The sequence below is a fragment of the Spinacia oleracea genome, chromosome 6 (assembly GCF_020520425.1).
Source record: "Spinacia oleracea cultivar Varoflay chromosome 6, BTI_SOV_V1, whole genome shotgun sequence".
Taxonomy (NCBI): Eukaryota; Viridiplantae; Streptophyta; class Magnoliopsida; order Caryophyllales; family Amaranthaceae; genus Spinacia; species Spinacia oleracea.
Window position 1 is genome coordinate 17,341,472 of NC_079492.1, and position 12,721 is coordinate 17,354,192.

The window sequence follows — 12,721 nt, forward strand, 5'->3', positions numbered from 1 at the left end:
AATATTCAAGTTTTTTAAGAAAACGACAAATTGTGAGGGGTTCGCCCCCTTCGCAAATTGGGCGCGGCATGTTTGATGCCGCATCGTATGACTTATGAGGGGGTTTGCCCCCGTCGTCAATGTGAAGCGGCACGTTTGTTGCCGCGGCATATAGGGAATGAACCTATTTGCCTTGGAAAATATTCATGTTTTTTAAGAAAACGACAAATTGTGAGGGGTTTGCCCCCTTCGCAAATTGGGCGTGGCATGTTTGATGCCGCAGCGTATGACTTATGTGGGGGTTTTCCCCCGTCGTCACTGTGAAGCGGCACGTGTGTTGCCGTGGCATATAGGGAATGAACCTATTTGCCTTGGAAAATATTCATGTTTTGTAAGAAAACGACAAATTGTGAGGGGTTTGCCCCCTTCGCAAATTGGGCGCGGCATGTTTAATGCCGCAGCGTATGACTTATGTGGGAGTTTTCCCCCGTCCTCAATGTGAAGCGACACGTTTGTTGCCGCGGCATATAGGGAATGAACCTATTTGCCTTGGAAAATATTCATGTTTTTTAAGAAAACGACAAATTGTGAGGGGTTTGCCCCCTTCGCAAATTGGGTGCGGCATGTTTGATGCCGCAGCGTATGACTTATGTGGGGGTTTTCCCCCGTCGTCAATGTGAAGCGGCACGCGTGTTGCCGAGGCATATAGGGAATGAAACTATTTGCCTTGGAAAATATTCATGTTTTTTAAGAAAACGACAAATTGTGAGGGGTTTGCCCCCTTCGCAAATTGGGCGCGGCATGTTTGATGCCGCAGCGTATGACTTATGTGGGGGATTGCCCCCGTCGTCAATGTGAAGCGGCACGTTTGTTGCCGCGGCATATAGGGAATAAACCTATTTGCCTTGGAAAATATTCATGTTTTTTAAGAAAACGACAAATTGTGAGGGGTTTGCCCCCTTCGCAAATTGGGCGCGGCATGTTTGATGCCGCAGCGTATGACTTATATGTGGGGGTTTGCCCCCGTCGTCAATGTGAAGCGGCACGTGTGTTGCCGCGGCATATAGGGAATGAACCTATTTGCCCTGGAAAATATTCATGTTTTTTAAGAAAACGACAAATTGTGAGAGGTTTGCCCCCTTCGAAAATTGGGCGCGGCATGTTTGATGCCGCAGCGTATGACTTATGTGGGGGTTTGCCCCCGTCGTCAATGTGAAGCGGCACGCGTGTTGCCGAGGCATATAGGGAATGAACCTATTTGCCTTGGAAAATATTCATGTTTTTTAAGAAAACGACAAATTGTGAGGGGTTTGCCCCCTTCGCAAATTGGGCCCGGCATGTTTGATGCCGCAGCGTATGACTTATGTGGGGGTTTGCCCCCATCGTCAATGTGAAGCGGCACGTTTGTTGCCGCGGCATATTGGGAATGAACCTATTTGCCTTGGAAAATATTCATGTTTTTTAAGAAAACGACAAATTGTGAGGGGTTTGCCCCCTTCGCAAATTGGGTGCGGCATGTTTGATGCCGTAGCGTATGACAAATTGTGAGGGGTTTGCCCCCTTCGCAAATTGGGCGTGGCATGTTTGATGCCGCAGCGTATGACTTATGTGGGGGTTTTCCCCCGTCGTCACTGTGAAGCGGCACGTGTGTTGCCGTGGCATATAGGGAATGAACCTATTTGCCTTGGAAAATATTCATGTTTTGTAAGAAAACGACAAATTGTGAGGGGTTTGCCCCCTTCGCAAATTGGGCGCGGCATGTTTAATGCCGCAGCGTATGACTTATGTGGGAGTTTTCCCCCGTCCTCAATGTGAAGCGACACGTTTGTTGCCGCGGCATATAGGGAATGAACCTATTTGCCTTGGAAAATATTCATGTTTTTTAAGAAAACGACAAATTGTGAGGGGTTTGCCCCCTTCGCAAATTGGGTGCGGCATGTTTGATGCCGCAGCGTATGACTTATGTGGGGGTTTTCCCCCGTCGTCAATGTGAAGCGGCACGCGTGTTGCCGAGGCATATAGGGAATGAACCTATTTGCCTTGGAAAATATTCATGTTTTTTAAGAAAACGACAAATTGTGAGGGGTTTGCCCCCTTCGCAAATTGGGCGCGGCATGTTTGATGCCGCAGCGTATGACTTATGTGGGGGTTTGCCCCCGTCGTCAATGTGAAGCGGCACGTTTGTTGCCGCGGCATATAGGGAATAAACCTATTTGCCTTGGAAAATATTCATGTTTTTTAAGAAAACGACAAATTGTGAGGGGTTTGCCCCCTTCGCAAATTGGGCGCGGCATGTTTGATGCCGCAGCGTATGACTTATATGTGGGGGTTTGCCCCCGTCGTCAATGTGAAGCGGCACGTGTGTTGCCGCGGCATATAGGGAATGAACCTATTTGCCCTGGAAAATATTCATGTTTTTTAAGAAAACGACAAATTGTGAGAGGTTTGCCCCCTTCGAAAATTGGGCGCGGCATGTTTGATGCCGCAGCGTATGACTTATGTGGGGGTTTGCCCCCGTCGTCAATGTGAAGCGGCACGCGTGTTGCCGAGGCATATAGGGAATGAACCTATTTGCCTTGGAAAATATTCATGTTTTTTAAGAAAACGACAAATTGTGAGGGGTTTGCCCCCTTCGCAAATTGGGCCCGGCATGTTTGATGCCGCAGCGTATGACTTATGTGGGGGTTTGCCCCCATCGTCAATGTGAAGCGGCACGTTTGTTGCCGCGGCATATTGGGAATGAACCTATTTGCCTTGGAAAATATTCATGTTTTTTAAGAAAACGACAAATTGTGAGGGGTTTGCCCCCTTCGCAAATTGGGTGCGGCATGTTTGATGCCGTAGCGTATGACTTATGTGGGGGTTTGCCCCCGTCGTCAATGTGAAGCGGCACGTGTGTTGCCGCGAAATATAGGGAATGGACCTATTTGCCTTGGAAAATATTCATGTTTTTTAAGAAAACGACAAATTGTGAGGGGTTTGCCCCCGTCGCAAATTGGGCGCGGCATGTTTGATGCCGCAGCGTATGACTTATGTGGGGGTTTGCCCCCGTCGTCAATGTGAAGCGGCACGTGTGTTGCCGCGGCATATAGGGAATGAACCTATTTGCCTTAGATAAATAAACGTTCGTGTTTTCGGGAACGGTTTTTACAATTTAATAGGTGATCAACCTATGTTTATGCTAATCTGGGCCACTTCTTAGGCTTCAAACAATTAGGCTTGTAAATGTTGTTCTAATCTGGGGCCACTTCTTAGGCCTTCATTCGATTAGGCTTTTTGCATGCATATGTTAGATAATTTAGTAAAGAGTAATAAATAGGACGAAACAAGAGTAGTATTATTTATACTTTGTAAGGCGAATTTAGCCGGTTACAAGGGAGGCTACTACTCCATTAGGACCATTAGCGGCCGTTGTCTAGACCACAGATTCTTTCATAAAAGATAGTCAGAATACACCATAGAAAAAGTATTTTTTGAGATTGTCTGCATTCCAGGTGCGTAAAATTGGTCGGCCCTGCATGTCCTGAATGCGATAGGTTCCATCTCTGACTTCGTCATAGATCTCATAGGGTCCCTCCCAAGTGGGCGTCAGTTTACCCTGTTCGTTGGCTCGTCCCACAGATTCCATTTTCCGGAGAACAAAGTCTCCTACTTTGAGCACCCTTTTGGAGACTTTCTTGTTGTACTCCCTCGCCATCCTTATCTTGTACAGTTGTTGCCTCAATGCTGCATTTCCTCTTACTTCAGTTAAAAAGTCAAGGGCCAACTTCATCATTTCCCAGTTGGCATTCTCGTCATATAACATGACCCTTAGTGTAGGTTCACACATTTCTATGGGCAATACGGCCTCAGCTCCATAGGCTAACAGGAATGGGGTTTTGCCGGTTGAGTTCTTAGCCATGGTGCGGATGGACCATAAGACGTTTGGTAACTCATCGGCCCATAGACCCTTGGCTTCATCTAGTTTCTTCTTGATCCCTTCGGAGATGATTTTGTTAAAAGCTTCGACTTGGCCATTGGCTTGAGGTCGTCCCACAGAGGCAAAGCATCTGTTTATGTCGTGATCTGCTAACCACTCCTTCAGCTTAGGCGTCTCAAATTGAGGCCCATTATCAAAGACGATAGCTTGAGGTATTCCAAAGCGAGTCATGACATTTTTCCAGATAAATGCCCTCACATCACTTGTCTTTATGTTCTAGAGAGCCTCTGCTTCAACCCACTTGGTGAAGTAATCAACAGCCACTATCACATAGCGCCGGCCTCCAGGGGCCGCCGTATATGGCCCTAACAGGTCCATTCCCCACTTGGCAAACGGAATGGGACTCGTAATAGGAGTGAGTGGGTGGGCCGGCCTGTGGATGAGATGAGCTAACCGTTGGCACTTGTCACATTTTTGCACCAATGCTAGGGCGTCTTCTCTCAAAGTGGGCCAGTAATAACCAGTTCGCAAAGCTTTCTCTGCCAGGGCTCGTCCTCCAATGTGGGAGCTACATAATCCTTGGTGCAAATTATCTAGAATTTCCTCCCCTTTCTCAGGAGTGACGCACCGCATGAGAGGTCTAGAAAATGACTTTTTGTACAAAACTCCATTCCACCATTCAAACCAAGAACTCTTCCTTTGTATTTTGGGGGCCAGACTTGAATCGTCCGGAAGCGTACCGTCCATTTTGTAAGCAATGATAGGGTCCATCCAGGTTGACGACCGATCCAGAATAGCTACCATAGGCGCGCACAATTCCTGCTCAATACTTCGCTTATCCTTTACTTCCCAAAACACATGACGCGGTGTATCACAGGAAGCCGAGCTAGCTAGTTTTGACAGGGCATCGGCCTGATTGTTCTCCGTTCTGGGAATCTGCTTAGCTTCGAAGCTCTTTAGATGTTCTATTTCTTGATGCACAGCTTGCATATATTTGATCATGTTAGGGTCCCTTGCCTCATAGTCTCCATTTACTTGGCTCACAATGAGCTGAGAGTCGGAGAAGGCAAGTATCTCTTGGGCTCCAGCGACTTTGCACATTTTTATGCCGGCTAATAAAGCTTCATATTCTGCCTCATTGTTGGATGTTTGGAAATTGAATCTCATGGCATACTCATATTTGTCTCCTTCAGGAGACTGACATATTATGCCGGCTCCACACCCGTTCTGGGTTGACGAACCATCTACATAGACTGTCCAGCGAGTCGCCACATTCTTTTCAAAATTCGGCCTCATCATTTCCGCAATGAAATCAGCAAATGCTTGTCCCTTGATAGCTTTCCGAGGCTCATATGAGATATCAAATGCATTCAGCTCAATTGCCCATTTCAGAATTCGTCCAGCAGCGTCTAGATTAGTAAGAGGTTGTTTCAAAGGCTGGTCTGTGTATACCACTAGTTTGTGTGCCAGAAAATAAGGGCGCAGCTTCTTGCTGGCCATAAACAGCGCAAGTGCGAACTTCTCAATTGGAGAATATCTTAATTCAGCGTTTTGCAGGACATGGCTCACAAAATAGACGGGGAGTTGCACTCCTTCCCTTTCGGTTAACAAGACAGCACTCAAGGACCACTCGGAAATGGCCAAATATACATACAAAGTTCCCCCCTGAAGAGGACTGACAAGCCGAGGTAAGGTGTGGAGGTGTTCCTTTAATCGGACGAAGGCAGTTTCTGCCGCCTCAGTCCATTGTAATTTCCTCTTTTTCTTGATTGTGCCGAAGAAGTAATGACACTTATCACCTGCCCTTGATAAGAACCGCCCCAGGGCCGCTAGACATCCCGTCAGGCGTTGGACTTCCTTGACTGATTTTGGCGACGTCATATCTATTACCGCCTGTACTTTATCAGGATTGGCCTCGATTCCTCTTTCATCAATAAGGAATCCCAAGAACTTTTCAGCCGTTACCCCAAAAACACACTTCTTTGGATTCAACCTCATCTGATATTTTCAGAGCGTCTCAAAAGTTTCTCTTAGGTCAGCCAGGTGTTCTTCGCGTTGCTTGCTTTTTACTATCATATCATCAATGTAAGCTTCGATGTTCCGTCCTAACTGACAAGAGAAGACAGTGTTGACTAGACGTTGTAATGTGGCTAGAGCATTCTTTAACCCGAACGGCATCACTTTGTAACAGTATAGGCCTTGCTCAGTAACAAATGACGTCTTTTCGTGATCGTCTGGCCAAAAAGGAATTTGGTGAAAGCCCGAGTATGCGTCCATGAAAGACATCAAAGCATGGCCAGCCGTTGAATCTACCAACCGGTCTATCTTGGGTAGAGGGAAGCTGTCTTTTGGGCAAGCCTTGTTTAGATCTGTATAGTCCACACACATTCTCCAGGATTTGTTGGGCTTCATCACCAACACTACATTTGCCACCCAATCTGGATATTGACTTGGCCGAATGAACCCAGCCTCCAACAACTTCTGCACTTCTTCAGCTGCAGCTTTATTTCTTGCTTCCCCATGATTTCTCTTCTTCTGACGAACAGGTTTTAAGGACTCATCTACATTGAGCTTGTGTACAGCTATGCTTGGATCAATGCCCGGCATCTCTTCCACAGCAAAAGCAAAAATGTCCTGGAATTCCCTCAAGAGAGTGACTAAATGTGCCCCAAGCTGGTCGTCAGGAGAGACCCCCTACTGGCACCGTCCTGTCTGGGCGTGCTTCATCAAGGATGATCTCATAATGCCCACCAACCGGCTCAGGCCGCCTAGTTTCCATATGAGCCGTGGCAATGGTAAAGGTCTCCTTCTTGACTTTTTCTTCCATCTCATCTTGTTTTCTTTTTGAGCTTGCTCTGGCTTCGTCAGTTTTCCCCCAAGCCTCGGGACTTAGCGTAGTGAGGTAACAATCTCTTGCTAGCTGTTGATCACCATGGATTGTGCCGACCTGACCTTTATCACAGACATACTTCATGAGCATAAGATGAGTGACGACCACTGCTTTGGCCTGATTCAAAGTTGGACGACCCAATATGATATTGTAAGTAGTGAGGTCCTTCACAATTAAAAAGCGGACGTTCAAGTTCTTGTTTTGATGCCGGCCCCCAACTCGTAGGGGCAGGGTGATTATCCCCTGGGGGTGGATTATACCGCCTCCGAATCCAATGATAGGATAATGTATTTTCTCAATTGTCTTCGGATCATGCTCGAGACGACTTAGACAAGCTGTGCTGATAATGTCTGACGAACTCCCCGTATCCACTAGAATACGCCTTACCTTGAGGTTTGCCACCTTCAATTCAATGACCAAGGGGTCGTCATGTGGAGTGGCGATCTTACCCCTGTCAGATTCACAAATTTCTACTTTAGGGAAATGATCAATTGGGGCTTTTCCAGACAACATGACCTGTCCCAACCGGCTTGCATAGTCTTTTTGTCCTCTCATTGTTGGTCCCCCAGCGGCCAAACCCCCTGAGATGACGGATACAATCTCTGGATCAGTGTCATTGTCATTACGTCGGTATGACGGTGACTTGATTTTCTTGTAGAACTTTTTACCACTTCCTCCTGCACTCGAGCTGAGATACGACTTCAAGAATCCCTTGGCGGCTAACCCATCAAGGACCCTACGCAAACTCTTGCAATCTTTAGTTTCATGTCCCACGTCACAGTGGAATTTACAGTAGAGAGAGTTTTCCCGCGTTTCCACCAGCGACTTCATTGGGAACTGACGATCAATCTCATACCTATCACTGACGTCCAACAATATTGTGTACAAGTCAGTGTTATACTCGAACCTCTCTTTGTCGTAGGGGCGTCCCCTCTTCTGTCCTTGGGAGGCGTTTGCTTGATATCCTTTCTTTTCAATGGCCCACGTCCCATTCGGACGGTTGGACTTTTTCTCCGATTTGTCCTTCCGCTGGGAGTGGTCTGCAATCTCTGCTCCCTTAGACTCCTTGGGGACCGAACAGATTTCAGTGGCATGAATAAAGGATTCAGCCTCGTCCAGAGCATCAGCCATTGTTCTCACGCTCTTCTTCACCAGATCGAACTTAAAGGATCCCTTCTTAAGTCCCCTAAAGAAATTATCAAACACCACCCCGTCACGCAGGTCTGTAATCTGTCATGATTCCAAATTGAAACGTCGAACATAGTGATACAAGTTTAAAAACTCGTTGTATAAACAAGGATAGTTGATTAACAAGCTAGACCTTTAACTCGTTGATCGTGAATGCAAGACAAGACCTATTGACTCACAATCAGTTCTTTGAATAGGAAACGCGTCCAAAACAAAGAAAAAGGCTGAATTATAAACTATAATTCGAAATGTAACAAACAAGTGTTTTAATCATCCAGTTGGTTGTTTATTCCAATCAAGAAGCTGACTATAAATAGCCAAAAACCAACAGCTACAAGAGCTTTAAACGGCTAATTAAGAGCCATTTAAGAGCCTTTAAAACTGGCAGTTACAAGCTCTAAAGCCTCCTAATTCAGTCACTAAATTGGAGGTTACAGAGGCTTAAAACTCTCCTTACAAACAGCAATAATCAAAGCTAAGTAATGACTGAATTTAAATTGGGGATTTAAACAAATATCCCTTTATTAAACCGACTTTAACCAAAGCAATTAAAATAATAAGTGCGTACAATCTGTTTAAACAAACGGACCAATGTGATTAAACGGACCAGTTTGATTAACGTACCACCTTGATAATAAGGACCATATAACGAGCTCACTCAATCCAAGTCACCATGCACACAAAATGAGCCATTGAACCCAAATCAGTTTTGGTTCCAATTGCTAGCATAAGACTATCACTTTCATCCGTAACCGTATCATCCCCTCCCCCTTTAAAAGGAATTGACCTCAATTCAGCAAGGCCATCATCATCAAGATAAGGTGAAAGATCACCTACATTGAAAGTAGCATGGACACCATAGTCTCCCGGAAGCTCAATCTTGTAAGCATTATCATTCACACGTGCAACCACCTTGTAAGGACCTTCAGCCCTAGGCATAAGCTTGTTCTTGCGTTTGCTTGGAAAACGCTCTTTCCTTAAATGAACCCAAACCAAATCACCTTCTTCAAACAACCTCGGTTTGCGATTCTTATTTGATTTCTGTTTATAAGAGGCATTAATAGCTTCAATTCGCTCACGAACTTGTTGGTGTAGCTTCATCATAGACTTTAACTTAGCATCGGCATCCTTGTGAACCAACTCATCTTTTGGTAATGGAATTAAATCCAAGGGCAAGTATGGATTAATCCCATATACTACCTCAAATGGAGAATGACCAGTAGCATAAGTAGGAGACCGATTATAAGCAAATTCAGCGTGAGCAAGCTTGACATCCCAATCCTTTTGCGTTTTACTTACCAACCCTCTCAATAGCGTTCCCAAGGTTCGATTTGTCACCTCTGTTTGCCCATCAGTTTGAGGGTGATGTGAAGTGCTAAACAACAACTTGGTTCCCACCTTTCTCCACAATGTATTCCAAAAGTAACTCAAGAACTTGGAATCTCGATCAGAAACAATAGTCTTTGGAATTCCATGCAAACGAACAATCTCCTTATAATACAAATCAGCCACATTACAAGCATCATCCGTTTTGTGACAAGCAACGAAGTGAGCCATTTTTGAAAATCTATCCACCACGACCATAATAGCATCCTTACCTCTTTGAGTACGAGGCAAAGCCACTATAAAATCCATGGATACATCTTCCCAAGGGCGAACTGGAACCGGAAAAGGTGAGTATAAACCGGGTTTGAAAGAACTCTTGGCCATATGACAAGTCACACATTTATTCACAATGTTCGTTACATCACCTAACATTTTAGGCCAAAAGAAATGTTCTCTCAATATTTCCAAGGTCTTGGCTATGCCAAAGTGACCAGCCGATCCTCCACCATGAGCCTCACGCACTAGTAACTCACGAATTGAATGCTTAGGAATACAAAGGCGATTACCTTTGAAAAGAAACCCATCTTGCAACATGTACTCCCCATAAGCACCAACTGCACATTTCTCGAATGCAACTCCAAAATCACCATCATCATGATAATAATCTTTTAAGGTCTCAAACCCCAACAAACGAACATCAAGTGTAGCAAGCAAAGTGTACCTTCGTGATAATGCATCAGCCACCACATTGCTTTTACCATCTTTGTATTTCGAAGAAAAATGAAAGGATTGCAAGAACTCAACCCATTTAGCATGCCTTGGGCTCAGTTTTTGTTGCCCATTAATATACTTCAAAGATTCATGATCAGAATGCAAAACAAAGTGGCTAGAACGCAAATAATGACTCCAATGATCCAAAGCTCTAACAATGGCATAGAACTCTTTATCATAAGTGCAATAATTCAAACGAGCACCCCCTAACTTTTCCGAAAAATAAGCTATGGGACGCTTACCTTGGATCAAAACAGCACCAATCCCCACTCCACTAGCATCACACTCGACCTCAAAAGGTTGAGAGAAATCTGGCAGCGCCAAAATAGGAGCAGCACACAAACGCTCTTTAATCACATCAAACGCCTTTTGAGCGTCCTCTCCCCATACAAGAGCACCTTTCTTCAAGCAACTAGTGACAGGACTAGTAATAGTACTGAAATAACGAATGAAACGTCTCTAAAATGAAGCAAGACCATAAAATGAACGCACCTCACTTATAGTTTTAGGATTAGGCCACGATTTGATAGCCTCGATCTTGGACTGATCCACGGACACTCCATCTTTCGAAACCACATAGCCCAAGAATACGTCAACAAGGAATGAAAACTTCTCTAGCTTCCCATAGCGTCTTTGAGCTCTAAGTGTTTCAAAAACATCCCTCAAATGAATCAGATGCTCCTCTTCGTTCCTACTATACACCAAGATGTCATCAAGATATACCACAACGAATCTGCCCAAAAATGATTTAAGCACTTCGTTCATTAGCCTCATAAACGTACTAGGACCATTAGTGAGACCAAATGGCATGACGGTCCACTCATACAAACCATGTTTTTTCTTGAAAGCCGTTTTCCACTCATCTCCTTCACGCATCCGAATCTGATGATAACCACTTCGCAAATCAATTTTTGAGAACAACATCGAACCATGGAGCTCATCTAACATATCATCAAGTCTCGGAATTGGAAAACGATACTTGATGGTAATGTTATTCACAGCCCTACTATCAACACACATTCGCCATGTTCCATCTTTCTTAGGCACAAGCAACACCGGAACAGCACATGGACTCAAGCTTTCTCTAACATAGCCTCGATTCACAAGTTCATCAATTTGCTTTTGTAATTCCTTTGTTTCCTCCGGATTGCAACGATAGGCAGCCTTATTAGGCAAAGAAGTTCCTGGAATAAGATCAATTTGATGTTCAATACCACGAATAGGGGGCAAACCTGGTGGTAATTCATCCGGAAATACATCCTTGAACTCAAACAGCAATTCGGCAATGAGACAGCCTTCTTTCCAATTTTGGCCTTCAATTGGACTCTCCTTAGCCATGAGCAAATACGCCAACTCTCCATGATCAAGAGCTTGCTCAATTTCTCGTTCACTAGCCAACATGGTGAGATTCGGCTTTTTCTTTTGTTTCACACTCATGGATCGAACCGCTTGAGATGACATAGGCTTTAGCACAATTTTCTTGCCTTTGTCTCTCAATTCATACTCATTGCTTCTCCCTTTATGAATCATGTCCCTATCAAACTGCCAAGGACGACCCAACAAAATATGACAAGCATCCATAGGAATAACATCACAAAGAACTTCATCCACATACGAACCCATAGTCAACCCAACCCTTACTTGCTTCGACACTTTTACACTATTACCGTCATCAAGCCAATGGAGTGCGTATGGCCTAGGATGGGCAGTAGTGATTAAGCCTAATTTTGACACCATTTCACTAGAAGCAGCATTGGTACAACTCCCCCCATCAACAATTACACTACACCACTTATCTTTCACTAGACATTTAGTATGAAACAACTGATCTCGTTGGTCTAGATCAGTAGGTAAAATTTGAGTTTGTAGCGCTCTAAGAACCAGATTTGTGTCATAAATTGGAGCCTCATACCCTTCCTCTTCCTCCTCATCACCACTCTCATCAAACACAAATACGTCCCCCAACCTCTTTTCCTCTTCCAACAACTCCTCACGACATTCAACAGCTTCTCTCAAGGTCACTACTCGTTTATTTGGACACGCATTTTGATAATGCCCAAACCCTTGACACTTAAGACAACGCACCTTGGACAGACTTGTTTCTTTGGTTGGGTTAGATAGTTTAGGGGCAGCCGTAGAATTACTTGAACCTACGGTACTAGGTGATGTGTTTGGTTTCAAGCTAGGTTCGGATTTAGCCCAAGACTTGGCTTTACCATCCATACTAGACCCTCCCCCATATTTTGTCTTCCCTTGATTTTCCAATTTTAAACAAAGTCCACAAAGAGTGTCAAAATCAGAATATGGATAAAGGTCTACGGTATTGGCAATATTATAATTTAGACCCCTTAAAAATCTGGACAATTTTTGTTCCTCAATTTCCTCAATTTCCCCCATTAAGGACAACTTTTCAAACTCATCAATATATTCAGCCACACTCATTTTTCCTTGCCTCAATTCGGCAATTTTACGATAAGTTGTTATTCTATGAGTTGTTGGCACATGCCTTTTACATAGCTTACGTTTCAAAGACTCCCAAGAGGTAATTTTCTCCTTCCCTTCACGTATTCTCTTGGATTTCAGTCCCTCGAACCACAATGAAGCCCCTCGTCCTAGCTTCAATATGGCATATTTGCAACGCTTCTCAT

At 44.5% G+C, this 12,721-nt stretch overlaps 1 protein-coding gene across 1 annotated transcript; it reads right to left on the reverse strand.

Annotated features, from left to right (window-relative positions):
- Positions 1-4,174: 4,174 nt before the first annotated feature.
- On the reverse strand, positions 4,175-5,896 carry LOC130462975 (uncharacterized). Its single transcript, XM_056831978.1, has one exon. The coding sequence runs from the start codon at positions 5,894-5,896 to the stop codon at positions 4,175-4,177; it is 1,722 nt and encodes a 573-aa protein (XP_056687956.1).
- Positions 5,897-12,721: the final 6,825 nt, after the last annotated feature.